This window comes from Mobula birostris, chromosome 13, assembly GCF_030028105.1.
Source record: "Mobula birostris isolate sMobBir1 chromosome 13, sMobBir1.hap1, whole genome shotgun sequence".
Classification (NCBI taxonomy): Eukaryota; Metazoa; Chordata; class Chondrichthyes; order Myliobatiformes; family Myliobatidae; genus Mobula; species Mobula birostris.
The window spans coordinates 63,221,998-63,245,563 of NC_092382.1; the positions used below are offsets into that span (position 1 = coordinate 63,221,998).

The window sequence follows — 23,566 nt, forward strand, 5'->3', positions numbered from 1 at the left end:
CCTCCACCCCCTCCACCCCATACTCTTCCTCTTCGTTCAGTCTCTATCTCACTAATTCAGCTCTGCTCTCTCTCTCTCTCTTTTCCAATCTCTCCCTCTAGCGTTGTCGCTGTTTCTCACCCCCATCCCTCGGCCTCTGGAGAATTCTAACCCACCTCCCACCCGACCTGCCGTACCGTCTTCATTCCACCAAAATAAACTCGGTATTGGGCGGACCACGGTGCTAGAGATTTGGGTGGGATTAAAGGCCAAGACTCGGTGAATGATTACACAACAAACAGTGGGATTAAATTCATCTCTGGCGGGTTGGCAGACTGGGAGTCTCGGGAAATGACGTTCAGTGGTGCTCTGATCGCAAAGTCCAGGGCATTAACTGAGGCTCGTGAGGTGTGGTCACTGGTCCTATTTCCGTGATGTCTGACCACACTCTCCAAGGTGTAGCTATGAGTCAGTGGGTGACGATAGCAGATACATAAACATAAGCCCAGCTGGCTTGGTGCCGAAAACTGAGTCATTACTAAATGAACAGAGACCTGTTGACAGTGATGTCCAGAGTGTGTAGCTGTGCCAGCACGTCACAGACCATCCTGGAGTAACAAATCCCGAACTCACTGCTGGTCTTTATACCTAGGCAGCCTGATTACTGAAGTGAGAAAAGTTCATTCCAGTTGAACGCGCCATTGTTGCAGATACAGCAGAGTACTGCTGACAGTTTTGGTCTTCCAAAGTGCAGGGACAATCCCCTGTGGAAGGATGCTGGTCTGTCCTTTTAAGGAGGAATTAACAATCAGAATCCGAATCAGGTTTATATTCTCTAAGATACTGTATGATTGTGAAATTTGTGTTTTTGTGGCAGCAGCACAGTGCAAAGGCAGAAAGAATGGCAAAAAATAAATAAAAATGGTTGGATAGATTTACATATAGATAGATAGACAGATAGACCGATAGATAAATAGATAGATCGATTCATTCATTCATTCGTAGATTGAGATAAATGGACAGATAGATAGATAGATAGTCGGACAGTTAGTTATAGAGATTGAAGCGTATCCAATTGACAAGCACTCAGCAGGTTGGAGACAGTGAGCATATTTTCCTTGCATCAAGTGTTTTGGATCAGGGATGCCAAACACACTCCGAATGATGTAAAATATCACGGACATATGGCCGATATGTTTTGCTTGTTGCAACAGTGCAACATGAAGACAGAAAGGTTGTAAATTAGAATAAATAAATATTTCGCTCGGGCACCAGCTGTAGGAAGAGGAAGTGGTGACATTTTAGTTCCAGTGAGCTTCACTAGAACTGAGGAGAGAGAGGAAAGCAGTGAGCTTGGGCATTGGAGAATGTCGATCAGCTTTGTAGCAACAAAATAAATGTCTCATTTCCGCTGAGATTGGATCATCTCATGCGGCAGGGAAATTATTTTATCTCAAATACGGAGATTCAGGGAAAAAAAACCTTGCTATGAAGCCCATATAAAAGGGTATCTCCGTCCCGCAGTTTCTTTCCCAATAGCCCACCTCTTCCAGCACCCATCCTTTTCCGCCTCTCTCCGCCCCTTCTCTCGCCCTTCTTCATTCCCTTCCCCACAGTGCTGTGTGCCCTTATTTTTCTAGTGTGGAGGAGATTAACTAAGACGTTCGACCCGATGGGAATTATATCCCGTGTATCAGATATTTCAATAGAGCACAATATCGATCCAAGATGCGGGTAAGCGGTTCGGCAGGATTGTGTAGAGACCAGTTTTTAACTATATATTTTGCTGGGGGGTCTGGAACCTGGAATACGCCGCAGAGTGTGTTAGGTGGAACGGTGCGTGGATGTTGAGACCATCGTAGTCCCTAGCATCGGGACCAACACACTGAAGTTGTGGCTTTGTAGCCTGGTATTAAGTACTAAAATGGTTTCAGTGTGTTAAAGGGTTGCTTGCTACACAACCAAGTGAACGGTCTTAATGCATTGGCAAATTCTGGGCAGTGACTGATTCTATTTCTCACAGTGTGATCATGCTGTCTCTATTTCTGCTGGTTGCCGCACTTGTCATCGAGGAGGGGTTGGGTGACAGGTAAGGTCTAAGCCAAGTTCCATTCCGTCCGCAACCCTACATCTGTCGGTCTGCCCGATTCCGTGCCCAGCTCCGCACCCTCCTCAGCCACGTCGCCGTCCCTGTCCCGGCTCTGTCCGTGTCCTGGTTGCCTCGCCTTCTTCCCCAATCCCACGTCCCTGCACCAGCTCCGCCTCTCCAAACCGCCCTGCGTAAATCCCTTTCTCTCTGCTACGTATCCCGGGACAAGAACGACAACAGAGTATAAGGATTGAACATTTGCGCCCAGTCACGTCAGTAACGGGAGACGCTTTGTAACATGCACTACCAGAGCTCCTAACCGAGCTCCTTTGATTAAAAAAAAAGAAAATAAAACAATCGCAGTCAAAAGCCGGAAAAGGAGAATTACTCTCGCACGTCCGACGACCAACCAATTCAACACGTCATCGAGGGGCTGCATACGCCTTTGCCACATGATCGCAATCGACCTGATATAGTCCCACCACTCCTCAGCCGCGTTTCCCTCGGCGCGACCTCGTGTTTTCAGTCCCAATCTCTCCCAGCCACATTCACTTTCTCAACTCAACACCTCTGTCCAGCTTCACTTGCTGTGTAGACTCTCTGGCATTCCATACGTCCACACTCACTAATCCTCTGTCCTAGCCCACCTTCCGTGCATCTCTCCTGAGGACCCCTTCTGCCCCGTGCTGTCTACAGAGTCCCCTGTGGCATTCAAGCTCTGCCTACCTTACTGATAACCGCAGCATTTTCTATCGCTGCTGTACCCAGCGCCGCATCATACCTTTGCCCTGCTTTGCTCTCCAGCACAGCATACCTCACCAACCCAAACTCCTTCCCAACAACCCGCCTCCCACTTGTCCAGTGCACCCCTCTCTCAGTGTCGCTTCCTCTTACACTGGTGGTTTTTTGTCTGTGAGAGTCCGTTGGCTCACTTCTGATGATCCATTGCCCTGTGAACTGTGTGGGATGACTGATTCCTGTGCTGCAACTGAGCTGTTTAATTCTCTCAATGTGTTTCTGCTTCCAGTCGTTGTCTGGATTCGGATGTCCTGTGCACCACTGCGGATTATCAGGTAACGTGTTCGCGAACATCACTGTTCCCTCCCTCCTTCAGACCGAGCCACCGTCTCTCCTTCAGCCGGATGTGTTCATTTATTGGATAACCCATCTCATCTCCAGGCAGCCACCTAGTCGCCTATCATAGCTCAGCGTCTTCATCTGTGTATCCAATTAGTAGCCGGCGTCTTGCATAAATCACACTCTTCAGGAACAGCCATGAGCATGCTCCTTCTCGTCACGTTGCATCAGGACCTGGGGTGAATCACATACGATCTTTCGTCACTGGTTCGGAACCCTGGAAATCCTTACCCCTCATACAGTGGTATCTGTAGCAACAGAAGGACAACAGACAATTAACCCCCACTTTGGCCTGGGAGGGAATGTGTGAAGGGTAAAGCAACAATTATAGGAAGGTTGCGCATTCTTTGAAGCGGGTATAGAAGCGCTCTACTAGATTACTCTACCTGGTTAGAGGGGAATGAAAGCATACGGACAGTGAGAAGGGAAGGGATATTAGTTCACTTAGACATTTGATCACGAATTTAATAGACTAGACGCAATACGGTGATCCGAAGGACCCGTTCCTGTGCTCTGGTGTTCTATGTTCTATATTCTATGCTATATAGAACCATAGAACTATAGAACACTACAGCACAGAAAAAAAGTCATTCGTCCCTTTTAGTGGTGTGGCTTTGCTAGTCAGGAAAATGTTACAGCAGTGCTCAGGCAGGACAGATTAGAGGGCTTGTCTACCGAGGCCATATGGGTGGAACTGAGAAACCGGAAAGGAATGACCACGTTGATGGGGTTGTATTCTAGACCACCCAATAGTCAGCGAGAGTTGGAGGAGCAAATCCGCAGAGAGATAGCAGACAACGGCAGGAAACATAAAGTTGTGATAGTAGAGGATTTAAATTTTACACATATTGCTTGGGACTCCAATACTGTTAAAGGTCTAGACGGGTTCGAGTTTGTAAAATGTGTTCAGGAATTTTGTTTTTCTAATCAATATATAGAGGCAACAACTAGAGAGAATACAATATTAGATTTCCTATTAGGAAACGAGTTAGGACAGGTGACGCAGGTGTGTGTAGGGGAATACTTTGGTTCCAGTGATCATAACACAATTAGTTTCAACTTGATCATGGATAAAGGTAGATCTGGTCCTCGCGTTGAGGTTCTAAACTGGAAAAAGGCAAAATTTGAAGAAATGGGAAAGGATCTAAAAGGCGTGGATTGGGACAGGTTGTTCTCTGCCAAGGATGTGATTGGTAAGTGGGAGGCCTTCAAAGGTGAAATTTTGAGAGTGCAGAGTTTGTGTGCTCCTGTCTGGATTAAAGGCAAAGTGAATAAGTGTAAGGAACCTTGGTTCTCAAAGGATATCGGAACTCTGATAAAGATGAAGATGGAGATGTATGACATGTACAGGAAACAAGGAGGAAGTAAGGTGCTTGAGGAGTATAAAAAGTGCAAAAATAAACTTAAGAAATCAGGAGAGCTAAAAGAAGACATGAGATTGCCTTGGCAGTCAAAGTGAAGGATAATCCGAAGAGCTTTTACAGGTATACTAAGAGTAAAAGGATAGTAAGGGATAAAATTGGTCCTCTTGAAGATCAGAGTGGTCGGCTATGTATGGAACCAAAAGAAATGGGGGAGATCTTAAGTCGGTTTTTGCGTCTGTATTTACTACGAACACTGGCATGAAGTCTATGGAATTGAGAGAATCAAGTAGTGAGATCATGGAATCTATTCAGATTGAAGAGGGGGAGATGCTTGATATCTTGAGTCAAATCAGAGTAGATAAATCCCCAGGACCTGACAGAGTATTCCCTCGGACCTTGAAGGAGACTAGTGTTGAAATTGCAGGGGCCCTGGCAGATATATTTAAAATATTGGTATCTACCAGTGAGGTGCCGAAGGATTTGAGGATAGTTCATGTGGTTCCTCTGTTTAAAAAATGCTCTAAAGATAATCCGGGAAATTATAGGCCGGTAGTAGGTAAATTATTGGAAGGAGTACTAAGAGAAAGGATCTACAGGTATTTGGGTAGACAGGGACTTATCAGGGAGCGTCAGCGTGGCTTTGTGCGTGGTAGGTCATGTTTAACAAATCTGTTGGAATTTTTCGAGGAGGTTACCAGGATAGTGTATGTTGTCTACATGACCTTTGACGAGGTCTGGCATGGGAGGTTAGTTAGGAAGATACATTCGCTAGGTATACATGGAAATGTAGTAAATTGGATTAGACATTGACTCAATGGAAGAAGTCAGAGAGTGGTAGTGGCGGATTGCTTCTCTGAGTGGAGGCCTGTGACTAGTAGTGTGACTCAGGGATCAGTGCTGGGTCTATTGTTATTTATTATCTATATCAATGACCTGGATGATAATGGGGTAAATTGGGTCAGCAAATTCGCTGATGATACAAAGATTGGTGGTGTAGTGCACAGTGAGGAAGGTTTTCAAAACGTCCAGAGGGATTTAGGACAGCTGGAAAAATGGGCTGAAAAAATGGCAGATGGAGTTTAATACAGACAAGTGTGAGGTATTGCGCTTTGGAAGGACAAACCAATGTAGAACATACAAGGTAAGTGTTAGGGCAATGAGGAGTGCAGTAGAACAGAGGGATCTGGGAACACAGATACAAAATTCCCTAAAAGTGGCGTCATGGGTAGATAGGGTCGTAAAGAGAGCTTTTGGTACATTGGCCTTTATAAATCAAAGTATTGAGTATCAGAGTTGGAATGTTATAGTGAAGTTGCACAAGGCATTGGTGAGGCCGAATTTTGAGTATTGTGTGCACTTTTGGTTACCAAATTACAGGAAGGATATAAATAAGATTGAAAGAGTGCAGTGAAGGTTTACAAGGACGTTGCCAGGACTTGAGAAACAGAGTTACAGAGAAAGGTTGAATAGATAGAGGTATATAAAATTATGATGGGTATAGATAGAGTGAAGGCAAGCAGGTTTTTTTTCCACTGAGGCTAGGGGAGAATAAAAAGAAAAAAAACACAGGACATGGGTTAAGGATGAAAGGGGAGAAGTTTAAAGAGAACATTAAGAGAGGCTTCTTCGCACAGAGAGTGGTGGGAGTGTGGAATGAGCTGCTAGATGAAGTGGTAAATGCGGACTCACTTTGAACATTTAAGAAAAACTTGGACAGGTGCATGGATGAGAGGTGCATGGAGGGATATGGTCCAGGTGCAGGTTAGTGGACCTAGGCAGAAAAAAATGGTTCGGCACAGCCAAGAAAGGCCAAAAGTCCTGTTTCTGTACTGTAATGTTTTATGGTTCTATGGTTCTAGTCTGTGCCGAAACTTCATTGCGCTGCTGCCATTGACCTGCATCCAATCCATAACCCTCCAGAGCTCTTCGATCCATGTATCTGTCCAAATTATTCTTCAAACTTAAGAGTGAGCCCGCATTTACCACGTCAGCTGGCAGCTCGTTCCACACTCCCACCACTCCCTGAGTGAAGACGTTCCCCCTAATGTTCTCTTAAAACCTTTCCCCTTTCACCCTAATGCCATGTCCTCTCGTATTTATCTCTCCTAATATAACTGGAAAGACCCTAATCGCATTTACTCTGTCTATACCCCTCATAATTTTGTAAACCTCTATTAAATCTCCCCTCATTCTTCTGCTCTCCAAGCAGTAAAGTCCTAACCTGTTCAATCTTTCCCTCTAACTCAACTCCTGAAGACCCGGCATATTCTAGTAAACCTGTTCTGCACTCTTTCAATCTTACTGATATCCTTCCTATTGTTAGGTGACCATAACTGCACAGAATACTCCAAACTTGGCCTCACCAATGTCTTATACAACCTCACCAAAACATCCTAACTCCTATATTCAATACTTTGACTTATGAATGACAGGATGCCAAAAGCCTTCTTTACTACCCTGTCGACCTGTGACGCCACTTTAAGGGAATCATGTACCTGAACTCCCAGATCGCTTTGTTCCTCCGCACTCCTCAGTGCCCTATCATTTACTGTGTATGTCCTACCTTGATTTGTGCTTCCAAAATGCAACACCTCACACTTGTCTGCATTAAATTCCATCTGCCATTTTCTGGCCCATTTTTGCTGTTGGTCCAGATCCCTCTGCAAGTTTGAAAGCCTTCCTCGCTGTCCACAACGCCTCGAATCTTAGAGTCACCAGCAATTTTGCTGATTCATTATAATCTAGATCACTGATATAGAAAACAAATAACAATGGTCTCAGCACAGATCCCTAAGGCACACCACTAGTTACAGGTCTCCAGTCTGCGAAGCGATCATCCACTTCCACTCTCTGTCTTCTCCCACACAGCCAATTTCGAATCCAAATTAAATATTGAAACATACAGTAAATCCGGCGTTTGCATCGGCGCCCAATATATTCTAATGTTGAGTGGCGGGCAGTTTGCAAGGATCGGCACACTTCTGCTGCCGCCTTCGGAGCTCCACAAATTTCTAAGCCTGACACGTACGTCCACGGAATGTACAAGGCCCACCGGAGCACCCGAACTAACCCACGCGATTACAGAGAACAGCGATATTCTTTACAGACGGGAGTGCAGTGATGGTCGTGTGCATAGAGCTATAAATCTCTACGCTAGTCGCTACATTACGCTACCGCCCTGCCGGAAGTCCCAGAAGAGACTGATGCAACACACACAAAATGGTGGTGGAACTCAGCAGGCCAGGCAGTATCTATCATAGATGCTGCCTGGCCTGCTGCGTTCCACCAGTATTTTGTGTGTGCTGCTTGAATTTCCAGCATATGCAGATTTTCTAGTGTTTGCGTTTTTAAACACTGATGTCACAGGTGCGGAGTACCTGGTGTACCTGCTTAGAGTTACTTGTGGCACGTTGAGCCCTTCGCCTCGTCAGTGCCGTGTGGCTGTACTATTTACCTTGAGGTTATGGTGCCACTTCACTGTCTGCTAATCTTGCTTCCCACCCCTCTCCGAGCCCCACACCACAGTCCCAGACTTCCAACTCCGCACACTAACAATAGCATCGTATATCGACAGATCCGGCGTTACAAGGAATCGGTCTGGGTTGGAACACACGTGGATGCTAGCATCAGTCGCGTAGTTGACACTTTCATGCACATCCTAATCGACTATACAGTGCGGGGCAATTCCGCAGGTAGGTTGGGAGTGTGGGTGGGTTGGGATGTCAGGAAAGAAGTGGTGACTGTCACAACGCAGCTGTTTCGCAGCTGTCCGCTCTGCATCTTCACCATTGCAGGGCGACCCAGTCTATGTGGCAGCGAGCAGCTGCATACCGCTCCCCCTCGCGATGTGCCTGCACAGTCATGTGGAAGTCTTTATCAAGTAATCGATCAGTTGAAAACAGCGGCATTTTTTTTCCAGAAGGTTAAGAGTGTTTGCAGTCCAAAGGCCTGAGCCATAATCCATGATGAATTCAGCTTTACTGGTAGCACCATATTCCAACAGAGTGTTTGTGAATGTGGAACGGTTATGGTAGATCAGCAAATCGGAGAGGATTGAAATCACAGCCGTGAATAAATTTCAGTTTAATAAAGAGAAAATTACAGTATCACCGAACATAAGAGTACAACGTGGCACAGACCCTCCGGGGCACGATGATGTCCTGACACTTTATCCAGCGTGAGATCAATTTAACCCTCTGTCCTGCGTAACCTCCCTTTTAATTTCTCATCCGTGTGCCCATTTTGGAGTTTCTTCAATTCTCCGAAAGTATCTGTCTCATTCTACGCCCTTGGCCGCGCGTTCCACACACCCACCATTCTCCACGTACAGGAACCTGCATCATATTTCACATATATACCCCTCCAATAACCCTCCCATCTGCTCCCTAGTGCTAGTCCTTATTATGCTCGGCAAAAGTCCAAGTCGTTTTCGTCGTCGTTGTCGTCGTCTTCTTTTCTTCTTCTTCTCCTACTTCTTCTTCTTCATCTTCCTCTTCCTTCTCTTTCTTCTTCTTCTGTTCTTCTCTTCTTCTTCTTCTTCTTCCTCTTCCTTCTCTTACTTCTCTTCCTTCTCCTCCTCCTCCTTCTTCTTCTTCTCCTCCTCCTCTTCCTCTTCTTCTTCTTCTTCTCCTCCTCTTCCTCTTCTTCTTCTTCTTCTTCTCCTCTTCCTCTTCTTCTTCTTCTTCTCCTCCTCTTCCTCTTCTTCTTCTTCCTCTTCCTTCTCCTCCTACTTCTCCTTCTTCTTCTTCTTCTCCTCCTCTTCCTCTTCTTCTTCCTCTTCTTCTTCTTCTTCCTCTTCTTTTTCTTCTTTTTCTTCTCCTTCTTCTTCCTCTTCTTTCTTCTTCTTCTCCTCCTTCTTCTTCTCCTTCTTCTTCCTCTTCCTGCTTCTTCTTCTCCTTCTTCTTCTTCTTCTCTTCTTCCTCTTCTTCTTCTTCTTCTCCTCTTCCTCTTCCTTCTCCTCCTTCTCCTCCTCCTTCTTCTTCTTCTTCTTCTCCTCCTCCTCCTCTTCCTCTTCTTCTTCTCCTCCTCTTCCTCTTCTTCTTCTTCTTCCTCTTCCTTCTCTTCCTTCTCCTCCTTCTCCTCCTTCTTCTTCTTCTTCTTCTTCTTCTTCTCCTCCTCCTGTTCTTCTTCTTCTTCTCCTCCTCTTCTTCTTCTTCTTCTTCCTCTTCCTTCTCCTTCTTCTCCTTCCTTCTCCTTCTTCCCCTTCCTCTTCCTTCTTCTCCTTCTTCTTCTTCTCTTCTTCTTCTTCTCCTTCTTCTCCTTCTTCTTCCTCTTCTTTCTTCTTCTTCTCCTCCTTCTTCTTCTCCTTCTTCTTCCTCTTCCTGCTTCTTCTTCTCCTTCTTCTTCTTCTTCTCTTCTTCCTCTTCTTCTTCTTCTTCTCCTCTTCCTCTTCCTTCTCCTCCTTCTCCTCCTCCTTCTTCTTCTTCTTCTTCTCCTCCTCCTCCTCTTCCTCTTCTTCTTCTCCTCCTCTTCCTCTTCTTCTTCTTCTTCCTCTTCCTTCTCTTCCTTCTCCTCCTTCTCCTCCTTCTTCTTCTTCTTCTTCTTCTTCTTCTCCTCCTCCTGTTCTTCTTCTTCTTCTCCTCCTCTTCTTCTTCTTCTTCTTCCTCTTCCTTCTCCTTCTTCTCCTTCCTTCTCCTTCTTCCCCTTCCTCTTCCTTCTTCTCCTTCTTCTTCTTCTCTTCTTCTTCTTCTCCTTCTTCTCCTTCTCCTCTTCTTCTTCTTCTTCTCCTCCTCTTCCTCTTCTTCTTCTTCTTCTGCTTCTTCCTAGTTGCCCAAACAGGTTCACAGGTCACTGACAGGAGCACGGAGAAACCTTTATCCTGGGTTTTTACAACTACCTTTCAGCCATGATTCAGTGATGGCCACAACATCATAACTGACAATTAGCAACTATGGAACAATATCATCTACCTTGTTTCTTGTACTCCGTGAACTGAGATATAGCACTTTGAGTGCCGTATTTGTTATCGCTTTTGATTGTGCATTCCTAATGCACTGATGTTCACCCTGCTGACTGCAATTTTGGCTTTTCATCTGCTGCTCTTCCTAAGAGTCTGACAGCACGCTTAAATAAAAAACATCCGTCCTACCGTGAGTCCATTCATCAAGGTCCCACACGCTGTCAAATTAGATTAAATCCTCCCGAACAGTTCCATCAAATGGGACAACGAGAATATTGCCCCTCCCTGCGACATGTGCAACTTTTCACTTTTCTACAGGTCATTAATTCCCCAGATGAAATCCCAAATGTAAAAAATAGCGAGCCCAATAGACTCCCAATTGGAACACAACTGGGTGCCTGCATTCAACAAGAAACGGCTTACTTTAGTCCCACTCTTTGCGTCCGACCAAGTAGCTACTGTTCTATCCATGCTAGAATGTTTCCTGTAATACCACGGGCTCCTAGTTTGTTCACCAGCCTCATAAGTGGCATCTTGTCAAAGGGCTTCAGAAAATCTATGTACACTGCATCATCGAATTCTCCTTTGACTACTCTGCTTATTATTTTTCAATTATTTATGCAAATTGGCATAGGAACAAAAAGATCTGATCGCAGTTCAAGGATTAGTGTGGGAGCAGTGGGTTTGAATTCATGGGAAATTGACACCAGTATTGGGGAAGAATGGAGATGTGCCTATGGGACGGGCTCCAGCTGAAACGTGATGTGACCTGGATACATAATTAGGGCTGTGGACATGGCTTTAAACTAAATTGCAAGAGGGTGTGTTCAACAATTTGGATAAGTATGCATAAAGTAATAAAAAGAAAAGTGTCGATAAAATAAGTAAATGCAAAAGATAAAAAAGGGAAAAGTATGGAGTATCGAACAGTCAAGCACAAAAGCGCAAATGATTAAAATATCAGTGTCAGGGCAATTCATTGGAATTCCCGCAGTATTCGAAATAAGGTCAATGAACTTGCGGCACAGAACCAAGGGGTACTATTTAGTGTCTGTCACAGAGACTTGGTTGCAAGGTGATGAGGATAGGGTATTAAATATCCAAGTATATAAGGTAATACGGATGGATAGACTGAAAAGTACGGGAGGTGGGATAGCGCTCCTATTCAAAGATGAGTTCAGGGCTATAGTGAGAGGCGATGCAAGATTTGAGGAGCAGAATATTGAATCCATCTGGGAAGTGATTAAGAAAGGGAAAACATCACTCGTGGGAGTTGTCTGTCGGTCACCGAATAATAACATTACAGTGGCAGAGCAATAAACAGAGAAATATCTGAGGCATGTAAGAACGGACAGCAGTTATCATGGGGGTATTTTACTTGCACGTAGATTGAGCAAATGATTGGGCGAGGCAGTCCTGAGGAAGATTTCACAGAGTGCAACCTTAATGGTTTTCTTGCACAATACCACACAATGAAAAAAAAAAGAACAGAAAGAGTGTTACTCTTACTAACTCATCTTTCAATTAGTCCTGACGAAGGGTCTCTGCCTGAAACGTCGATTGTATCTCTTTCAATAGATGCTGCCTGGCCCGCTGCGTTCACCAGAATTTTTTTTATGTTTTGCTTGAAATTCTAGCATCTGTAGATTTCCTCGTGTTTGCAATAGAAAAAATGTTGTTTTTTTTTTGATAATTTTATAAATCGGAAAAGGTTAGCTAAAGTGAATGGATGTCCCCTGGATATTGGGAAGGAGGAATTGATGTCGGGTAATCAGGAAATACCCGAGGCTTGGAATGAACATTCTGTGCCTGTCTTCACCGTTGAGCACACATCTAATATACCAAAGAGAGCTGTTATGGATGAGATAGGAGGTAAGGACCTCGATATAACCGATAGCAAGAAAGAGGTGGTGCTGAACAAACTTGATCAGGGTCCCTCGGAACTGAAAAAAATAGTAGAAGTTATAGTAGATGCTTACCAAAATGTACTGGACTCTGAGCAGCTCCCCGTAAAACGGAAGACGGCAAATGTCACGTCACCATTACAAAAAAAGGATATAGGCAAAAGACATGTAACTATAGGCCAGTTAGATTAACATCCGTAGCTGTGAAAATGTTTGAAGCCATCATTAGCAAAGAAATAGCGAAACATCTGGAAACAGATGGATCCATCAGGCAGACGTGGCATGGATTCAGGGAAGGTAGGCTTCGCTTGAGAAACTTACTGGAGTTATTTCATAATTTAACGAGCCCAGTGGATAGAGGGGGACAGATGGACGTTATTTACTAGGAGTTCCGGAAGGCGTTTAATAAGGTAAAACATGAAAGACATACATGGGATAAGGATGCATAGAGTTGGGGTGCTGTATTAGCATGGATAGAGGATTGATTAACTCAGAGGAAAAGAGAGAGTCGGTATACGTAGATATTACTCTGTTTGGCAATCAGTTGTTTGCATTTTGCCGCAGGGGTCGGTGCTGGGTCCGCAACTGTTCAGGATGTACATTAGCGATCTGGAAGAGGGGAACGAGTGCAGTGTGTCTACGTATGCTGATAATACTACACTGAGAGGAAAATACAATTGTGCAGAAGATACGGAGAGTCTGCAGAGAGATATAGATAGCTTATGTGAGTCGGCAAGGGTCTGGCTGGCGGACTACAATTTTGCTAAATGCGAGGTCATCCAATTTGCAAGGGAAAATGGAAGAGCAGATTATTATTTAAATGTAAAAAAAATGCAGCAAGCTGCTGTGCAAAGGGGCTTAGGAGTGATCGGGCATGAATCAGAGAAGGTTGGAGTGCAGGTGAAACAGGCTATCAAGAAGGCAAAAGGAATGCTGGTCTTCATTGCAAGAGGGATTCAATTTAAGAGCTAGGAGGCCATTCTGCAACTGTACAGGGTATGATCAGCTTCGCCTGCAGTACTGTGTGCAGGTTTAGTCTCCTTATTTGAGGAGGAATATACTGGAGTTGAGCGCCCTGCAGAGGAGATTCCACAGATTGAATCCAGAGATGAGAGGGGTGAGACGATGAGGCGAGATTGAGTTGCCTGGGACTCTACTAGCTGGAATTATGAAAGCGGCTAAATTAATCCTCTATAAGATAAACAACAGGAATTCTGCAGATGCTGGAAATTCAAGCAACACACATAAAAGTTGCTGGTGAACGCAGCAACTTTTATGTGTGTTGCTCTATAAGATAAAGGCGGGATGGTTGTTTGCACTGATAAGCGAGAGTACAACGAAGGGATATAGCCTCAAATTCGTCGGAATAATTTAGAACAGGATGAAGAGGAAATGTTTTTTCCCAGAAAGTGGAGAATCTGTGGAATTCTCAGCACAATGGAGGCGCGGAGTCTACCTCAGTAAATATTCTTTAAAACAAGTTTGGATAGATTTTTATATAGTAGGGGAATTAATAGTTATTGCAGAAAGACAGGTAGGTGGAGATGAGTCCATGAACTCATTGAATGGCGGAGCGGGCTCGACCATCAGAGGCCGACACCTGCTGCTATTTCTTATCTCTTTATGTTCAAAGAATCCAACAGATTTTTTGGCAAGATTTTCCATTGAGAAAACTATTTTCTGACTAAGGCGTTTTTTTTTCATGTGCCTTAAAGTACCCAGAGACCTTATCCTTATTAATCGACTCCAACGTCTTGTCAAGCCCTGAGGTCAAAGTAATCACCTACAGATTCCTTTCTTAAGCCTCTCTCTCCCTTTTTGAAGAGTGGTTACGATTTGCCATTTTACAGTCTTCCGCAACCATTGCAAACTTTACTTATTCTAGTACTATATCATTACTAATTCCTCCACAATCTCTTCAGCCACCTTTTTCAGAACCCTAAAGTATGCACCATCTGGTCTAGACGATTTATCTACCTTCAGCATTTTCAGCTTCACCAAACCCTATTCTCTGTCAATGGCAACTTCACGCACCTCATGACGCCTGAGAAATGGAGCATCTAGCAAAGTGCTACTGTCTTCCACAGTGACAGTAGAGACTTTGTACATCTCCCATCAGCTATTTTTCACCATTGCAGTTCCTGAGTTCTATCCACAATGATTCAACACCTTCCGACCATATGTTACTCCTTTCAATTCTACTTGCAGATATTCGCTGCCCCCTCTGCGTTTCTGTCTCTCCTCTGGATACAATCTGTAACTTGGACATTTAGTTCACAGTTGTCAACTTCTTCCAATCATGATTCATTATGTCCATAACATAAGACCAGAGGACCATAAAGCATCGGAGCAGAATTAGGCTATGTGGCCCATCGAATCTGCTCGGCTATTCAAGAATGGGTGATCCTTTCATTTGTCTCCTCCTCTACACCAGTTCCCGGCCTTCTCCCCATAACCTTTGACGTCATGTCCAGTCAAGAACTTATTAATCTCTTCCTTAAATACACCCCGTCAGCTGAGCTCCACAGTCTGCTGGTAACAAATTTCGCAGATCCGCCACCCTATAGTTAAAGAAATCTCTCCGACTCTCTGCTTTGAAAGCGCTCCCATCTAATGAGGTTGTGCCCTGTAATTCTGGACTCTCCCAACATGGGAAATATTTTTACAACGTCATTAGGACCAATCATCGTAAGTCTTACACAGTGAGCAGTACCACACTGAGGAACAAAGTCATCTGGCAACACGGTTCTTAATTTATTGAAGCTGGTGTCACAAGTTGATAGGGTGGAGTGCCTGAACTGTGCTACCGCTTTCTATTGAAATTCCTGTTTGAGATTCTAGTGAAAGGAATACATATTTACAACTTTCTTTATCACCCCCCAGGATATCTGATGCATGGCAATGGACTATTTCTCCTTTCACTCACCAGAGATGGAAATATTACAATGTACTTGATGCTTCCCGAAGAACATTGGGAAAACCCTCCAACACCAACGAACCCACAAGTGAGGACCATCTGCTAGCTGATCAGACGTTATATTGTGTCCGGCCCGCAGGCCGAGGGCGGAATGTGGTCGGGAACTAGATGAGGATGCTTTCACTGTAGGATGATGGTTAATTGATTGCATGTGTTTCCGCTACTGAAGTTAGGGACAAGATTGGGGTTCGAGGAAAGCTAGCGGCGGTCCAAGTGTGGGATAATCAATGTTTTCCAGTCCGGTGAGGAATTCTGCACCACATAACGCTTTTGCTATTCATTATTAAGGGAAAGGATTTTGGTTCAATGAAAGGCAAACGATGAAGGACGCCGAATTCAGCACCGTTACCTTATGGGGAAATTACACCTGACAAATCAGTTGGAATTCTTTAAACAGGCAGGTTTAACAAAGGCGAGTCAGTGGCCAGACTAGGGTCAGTGGCTGTAGTGAACCAGAATGGTGGGGGCGTTGGGGGTTCGGTCTCATCTGGAATATCCCGGGATGCCGAAGAGGCGAAAAGGAAACGTGTCGCCGTTCAGTAGAGTGGGATGTATGTGAAAGAAACCGGAGGGGATCTCTGATATAACCTTACATCTGACTGAATGGCAGTGCAGCGTCGATAGACGGGTGTGTATCGGAATTTTTCTGTTGCAATTTCTACGATGTTTTTATCTTGCAGGCATTTATAACTCGTTTACCGACAATGGACGTTTTTGTCAAAAAGATTCGTCGGGATTTCCTGAATCGGGCAAATTACTTCAATCGTACGCTCACTGAGCAGAAAGCCAATTTCAACAACTCCTTCTTCTTCGTAGCTTTCTGCAACAGGTAGGTCACACACCGAGGCGGACAGTTGAGTATGTTGTGCAGCTAATGCATAACGGGGCACAGAACATTCTCTCCTCGCCGTTTGGCAGAAGGGAGGGTGAGCTTCTCAAATTTTCCTGGCAGAGTTCTGAACAATTGTGCTGACTTCAATTTTTGTGATTCGGTAATTTAAAGTACTTCCAAATGTCATCCTCAATAAACTCTTGTCAGCGACTAAGATAGGCGAAATGACATCTAATCTGTCGTCGATAACCAGAAGATATGGGAGCTTTTGTGTCATTCAGCGCTTCGGTTCTGTCCACCGATAATGACTGATCTATTATCTTTCTATCCTATTCCACTACCTTCTTCCTGTAAACTTTGATATCTTTGCTGAACAAGAGCCTATCAACCTTGACTTTATACTCGGCCTTTTCTCCTTGGAGCGACGGAGGATGAGAGGTGACCTGATAGAAGTGTGTAAGATGATGAGAGGCATTGATCGTGTGGATAGTCAGAGGCTTTTTCCCAGAGCTGAAATGGCTGCCACAAGAGGGGACAGGTTTATGGTGCTTGGGAGTAGGTACAGAGGAGACTTCAGGGGATATGTTTTTTTTACGCAGAGCGCAGTGAGTGCATGAAATGGGTTGGCGGCAACAGTGGTGGAGGTGGATACGAATCGGATGTTTTAAGAGACCTTTGGATAGGTACATGGAGCTTAGAAAAATAGAGGGCTACTGTTAACCCTGGTAACTTCTAAGGTAGGGACACGTTCTCCACAACTTTGTGGGCCGAAGGGCCTGTATTGCACTATGGGTTTTCTGTGTTTCTATGTTAAATGTCCACGAGTACATGTACTCCATTTCCACCTATGGCAATGAATTCCTTGGATTTAACACCCTCTGGTTGAAGAAATGCTTCATCATATCTCGTCTAATTGGACACTCCTCTATTCTTAGGTTTTGCAATCTGGTCCACAATATCTCGGCCATTTAATACTCCGTGAGATCCCAGCTCATATTTCTAACCTCCTGTGAGTACAGGACTTGACCATCCAACACTTCTCTGAAGATATCACTTGCAGTCCGACAGCATTCTAATGATCCTCCTCCTCACCCTCACCAGCTTCAGCTCACCCTGTTCTCTATATGGGGTCCACCCCTCAAAGCAATACGCTTAATGTGGTATGGCCAATGATTTATAAATCTTCAGCATTGCATCCTTGTTTTTACTTTCTAATCCTCTCTACATGAATGCTAACCCAGTATTTTCCATCCTTACTATCAACCGAATCTGCATGCTAACCTTTAGAGAATCCTACACGATAACACCAACATCTCTTTGCACATCTTATGAATGGATTTTGGCACCGTTAAGGAAGTGATTTGCGCCTTTAGTAATTCTACCAAAGTGCATCACCATCAATTTCCTGACACTAAATTCCATCTGACAAATCCTTGCCCAATTTCCCAATCTGTTTTCATACTTGTGAATTCTTCTGGCTTCCTCAAACGAGGCTCCCCCTCCACTAATGTTGGTATCATATGCAAATGTGGAAGCAAAGCCAGCTATTCACTCATCCAAGTCATTTACATATTACGTGTAACGACGCGATCCCAACACCACTTCCTGAGGAGCAGCACTATTAACCGCCAGCTAACCAGATAAGTCCCAGTTACTTTCTTTGTCTGCGGTCTCACGTAGGATACAATATTCACCTTCAAGGATGGACCTTCTGATATTTCATTCTCCCGACCTACCTCCAGTCCAGTCAGCCTCGGAATCTACATTCAGGCCTTTCAGATTCCCGATCTAACTTAAGTCCATTCAGCTTCCAACCTATGTTCGGCTTCCATATCAAACTTCAAACCCTTTCACCTCCCAATCTATCTTCAGTCATTTTGACCTCTCAATTTAACTTCAAACATTTCAGCTTCCCGATCTACCTTGAGGCCTGTCACAGATCAATCTACATATGCAGACTTTTCTGTCTCTCCATTTAACTTCAGATCTCTAAACTTCCGGATCTAACTTCGGACGTTTCAGGTTCTCTGAAGACCATAAGACGTACTAGCAGAACCGGGTTAATTGGCCCATCGAGTCTTCTTCACTATATCATCATGGAAAATCTTATATTCCTCACAGCCCCAATCTTCTGCCTTCTCCCCAGATTACTTCAGACCTTGATCAAAGAAGAAAGAATCCTTTGCAATCGATTCCGGCATCTTCCCATTCAATGAGGTCAGCTTAACTGGCATATAATTTCCTTTCTTCCTCTTGAGGAGTGGAGTGACATTTCCAATTCTGCAGTGCTCTGGACCCATTTGAGAATCTATTGTTTCTTGAAAGGTCACTGATAATGCGACAAACAATCTCTTTAGTGATGTCTTTCAGAACCTTGGCGTCAGATCCTGGTGCCTTGTCTACGCTCAGACCTTCTTAGTTTCCCAAGAACTTTCCCTCTGTTAATGGTAACTTCATACACTTCATGACTGCTGACATTTGGAACATCCAACGAAGACGGGTGAAAAATACAGTTTTCCCGCTATTTCCTTATCCCCAATAACTACCTCTAAGGCATCGTTATACAGCGGTCCAATATCCACTGTTGACTGTATTTTACACTTTATGTATCTGAAGAAACTTTTGCGATTCTCTTTAAGATGATTGGCTAGTACACTTTCGTATTCCATCTTTACAGTCTTAATGTGGTTATTAGATTTTTTTTGTTCTGTTGGTATAAGAAAGCTTCCCATTTGTCGAATTTCCCACTAATACTCTGTTTGGCTATTATGTTGGTTTTGCTTTCTCTTGGTAGTAACGGTTGTGTCATGTTGCTTTTAGACTACATCCTACTCTTGGGAATGCATATATCCTGTGCCGTCGGAACTACTTCCAGAAATTCCAGTCTTTCCTGCTCTGTCGTCCTCACTGTCAATGTTCTTTTCCAATCAATTCATGCCAACTCCCCTCTCTTGCCTCTGTACTTCTCTATACTCCTCTGTGTCGTGATACATCTGACTTTACCTTCTCTGTTTCAGATTTCAGGGAAAATACGATCATATTATGATCAATTGTTCCATAGGATTCCTTCGCCTTAATCTCTCTAATTTAGTCCTATTCATTGCACAACTTCCAATCCAAAATAGCTGATCCCCTAGTCGGCTCAACCAGGAGCTGCTCTAATAATTCAAATTCTAAACATTCCACAAAATTCTCCTCTCGAACTCCAGCACCAACCGGATATTCCCAATCTACCTGCATTAAAAAAAAAAACTCATTGAATATGCGCTTTTGGCATGATTTTTTTCTCTCTCGTTGTAATTTGTAGATTACATCCTTACGACAGCTTGGGGCTCTGTATACAACTCCAATGAAGTCTTTTCACCTTTGCTGTTCCTTTGCTCTATCCATAATGAGTAAACAGTTTCCGAACCTGTGTCATATCTTTCTAATGATCTGATTTCCCCTGTTTACCAACACAGCATTGACAACCGCTCTGTCTTCCTGCCTATCTTTCGATATAATGTGTATCCTTTGGACATTATGTTCCCAGCTGCAATCTTTCTCCAGCCGCGATTCAGTGATGCCTGCAACATCATACTCGACAATCTGTAACCGTACTTCAAATTCATCTACCTTGTTGAGTAACACCTCAGTACTGTAGACACGCTTTTCAATTTTACATTGAGCTGATCCTGTTGACTGCATTTTTGCCCTATTATCATAATTTCCTTGCTAACAGTCTCACTACACACTGCTTCTGTTTGTAAACCAACTACTTCATGTTTGGCACTGTCACTTCGATTCACATCACCCTGCTAAACTCATTTAAACATATCCGTATTAACTTTTTTACCCTGCCCGTAAGGACTTTCGAATTCCTAAGGCTGAGGTGCAACCGTCCCTATTGTACGGGTCACGCCTTCCCCAGAAGAGATCCCAATGATCAATAACTTTAACCCCTGCCCGCTGCATCAGTTCCTCAGCCACACATTCACCTGCCAAATCAGTCTGTTCCTACTTTCACTGGCACGTGGTACAGGGAGCAAGAGCTGATCACCCTTGAAGTCCTGTTTGTCAGCTTCCTACATAGCTGCCTAAAAACTCTCTTCATGACCTCTTCACCTTGTCTACCTATGTCATTGGTGTCGGTGTACAACAGGACTACTGGCTGCTAATCCAGTCCCGTGGGAATACCTTAGACTCGACACCAGACATCCCTAATTGTGACACCAGGAAGGGAAAATACCATTCGGATGACTCTAGCGCGACAGCAAAATATGGTTTCTGTTCTACTGAGTGATGAATCTCCCATCCACACTTTAGTCATAGAAACATAGAAACATCGATAACCTACAGCAGAATACAAGCAATCTGGCCCCGCAAAGTTGTGCCGAACATGTTCCTACCTCAGAAATCACTAGGCTTACCTATAGCCCCTATTTTAAGCTCCATTCCCTGTCCAAAAGTCTCCTAAAAGACCCTATTGTATGCGTCTCCACCATCGTTGCCGGCAGCCCATTCCACGCAATCACCACTCTCTGGGTGAAAAACTTACCCCTGACATCTTCTCTGTACCTACTCCCCAGCAGCTTAAACCTGTGTCGTCTTGTAGCAACCATTTCAGCCCTGGGAAAAAGCCTCTTACCATGCAGACGATCAATGCTCTCATCATTTTATGCACCTCTGTCAAGTCACCTCTCATCCTCCGTTGATCCAAGGAGAAAAGGCCGAGTTCACTCAACCTATTCTCATAAGGCATGCTCCCCAATCCAGGCAACATTCTTGTGTATCTCCTCTGCACCCTTTCTATGGCTTCAATATCCTTCCTGTAGTGAGGCGACCAGAACTGAGCACAATACTCCAAATGGGGTCTGACCAGGGTCTTATAACACTACCTCTCGTCTCCTAATTTCAATTCTACGATTGATGAAGGCCAATACACCGTACGCATTATTAACCACAGAGTCAACCTGCACAGCTCCTTTGAGCGTCCTATGGACTCGGACCCCAGGGAACCTCTGATCCTCCACACAGCCTAGAGCCTTACCATTAAAGCTACATTCTGCCATCATATTTGACCTACCAAACGGACCCATTTCACACTTATCTGGGTTGAACTCCGGACGCCACATCTCAGCCCAGTTTTGTATCCTATTAATGTCCCGCTGCAACCTCAGATAGCCCTCCACACTATCCACAACACATCCAAGGTTTGTGTCATCTGCAAACTTACTAACCCATCCCTCCACTTCCTCATCTGGGTCATTCATAAAAATCACAAAGAGTAAGGGTCCCAGAACAGATCCTTGAGGCACCGAATTCCATGCAGAACATGACCCATCTACAACCACTCTTTGTCTTCTTTGGGCAAGCCAGTTCTGGAACGACAAAGCAATGTCCCCTTAGATCTTATGCCTCCTTACTTTCTCAGTAAACCTTGCATGTGGTACCTTATCAAATGTCTTGGTGAAATCCATATACACTACATCTACTGCTCTTCCTTCATCAATGTGTTCAGTCACATCCTCAAAAATATTCAATGAGGCTCGTAAGGCACGACCTGCCTATGACAAAGCAATGCTGACTATTTCTAATCATATTATGCCTCTCCAAATGTTCGTAAATCCTGACTCTCAGGATTTTCTCGATCAACGTGTCAACCGCTGAAGTAACATTCAATGGTCAGTAATTTCCCGGGCTATCCCTACTCAATTTCTTCAATAAGAGGAAAACATCATAAACCTCTGATCTTCCGGAACCTCTCCCATCCCCATTTATGATGCAAAGATCATCGCTAGAGGCTCAACAATCTTCTCTCTCGCTACCCACGGTAGCCTTGGGTACATCTCATCCGGTCCGCGGGACTTATCCAACTTGATGCTTTCCAAAAGCGCTAGTACACCCGTCTCCTTAATATCTACATGCCCAAGCTTATCAGCCCGCTGCAAATCATCCCTACTATCGTCAAGATCCTTTTTCCTTGGTGAATACTGAAGCAAAGTATTCATTAAGTGCCCTCCGGTTCCGTGCACACTTTACCACTCTCACATTTGATTGGTTCTGTTATCTCATATGTTATCCTCTTGCTCTTCGCATACTTGCAGAATGACTTGGGGTTTTCCACAATCCTGTCCGCCAAAGCACTCTCATGGCCCCTTCTGGGTCTCCCAATTTCTTTCTTAAGCTCCTTCCTGCTAGCCTTATAATCTTCTAGATCTTTACCATTAGCTAGTTCTTTGAACCTTTTGTAAGCTCTTCTTTTCTTCTTGACGAGATTAACAACAGCCTTTATACACCACGGTTTCTGTACACTACTACCCTTTCCCTCTCTCATTGGAAGGTACCTATGCAGAACCCCACGCAGATATCCCCTGAACATTTTCTACATTTCTTCCGCACGTTTCCCTGAGAATATCTGTTTCCAATTTATGCTTCCAAGTTCCTGCCCGATAGCCTCATGTTTTCCCTTATTTCAATTAAACGTTTCCCTAACGTGTGTTTTCCTTTCCCTCTCCAATACTACGGTAAACTAGGTACAGTTGTGATTACTATCTACAAAATGGTCAACCGCTGGGAGACCTGACACTTGACCAGGTTCATTTCCCAATACCAGATCAAGCACGGCCTCTCCTCTTGTAGGCTTAGAGACCCATTTTGTCAAGAAACCTTCCTGAACACAACTAACAAACTCCAAACCATCTAATCCCCTCACTGTCGGTAGATGCCAATCAATATTTGGGAATTTAAGATCTCCCACCACAACAACCCTGTTATTATTACTCCTTCTCAGAATCTGTCCCCTACCTGCTCCACGATGTCCCTGCGACTGTTGGGTCGTCTATAAAAAACATCCAGTTGTCACAATAGGGGGCTTTGGGAACGAGGGTGGACCCAAATGCAAGAAGCATCTTGAGAGGTTAGCAGGCTGGGGTCTTGGCTCTTGAGTCTAGCAGGTCGGGACTAAGGGTTTGGGTTAGGACTCGGAATCACAGACCACCAGGGCAAGGACTTGACATGAGACTCGGATGCTGCCAGGGCCAGGACTTGATTTGGTACTTGGAGGCCGCCAGGACCAGGACTTGACTTGATACTTGGATGCCACCAGGGCCAGGACTTGGTACTTGTATGCCGCCAGGGCCAGGACGTGGTACTTGCATGCCGCCAGGGACAGGACTTGACTTGCTACTTGGATGTCGCGAGGACCAGGACTTGACTTGGTGCTTGGATGCCACCTGTGCCAGGACTTCGTGCTTGGATGCCGCCGGTGCCAGGACTTGGTACTTGTACGCCGCCAGGGCCATGACGTGGTACTTGGGTGCCGCCAGGGCCAGGACGTGGTACTTGGATGCCGCCAGGGCCAGGACGTGGTACTTGGAGCCTCTGGGTAGTGGCGAGCTCGAGAC

General features: G+C 44.6%; 1 protein-coding gene across 1 annotated transcript; it reads left to right on the forward strand.

Annotated features, from left to right (window-relative positions):
* The first annotated feature begins 740 nt into the window (after positions 1 to 740).
* On the forward strand, positions 741 to 19,775 carry LOC140207970 (uncharacterized). Its single transcript, XM_072276503.1, has 7 exons — positions 741 to 803; positions 2,003 to 2,068; positions 3,096 to 3,141; positions 8,144 to 8,261; positions 15,256 to 15,377; positions 16,030 to 16,178; positions 19,643 to 19,775. Exons 1-7 carry the CDS (start codon positions 754 to 756, stop codon positions 19,773 to 19,775), a joined length of 684 nt encoding a protein of 227 aa, XP_072132604.1. The 5' UTR covers positions 741 to 753.
* The last annotated feature ends 3,791 nt before the right edge of the window (positions 19,776 to 23,566 follow it).

Excerpts from the sequence above, each read along its gene's own strand:
- LOC140207970 (XM_072276503.1), top strand. The coding sequence starts at position 754 with ATGCTGGTCTGTCCTTTTAAGGAGGAATTAACAATCAGAATCCGAATC. Across the intron at positions 804-2,002 it reads ACAATCAGAATCCGAATCAG|TGTGATCATGCTGTCTCTAT; the intron begins GTTTATATTCTC and ends TATTTCTCACAG. Across the intron at positions 8,262-15,255 it reads AGTGCGGGGCAATTCCGCAG|GATATCTGATGCATGGCAAT; the intron begins GTAGGTTGGGAG and ends ATCACCCCCCAG.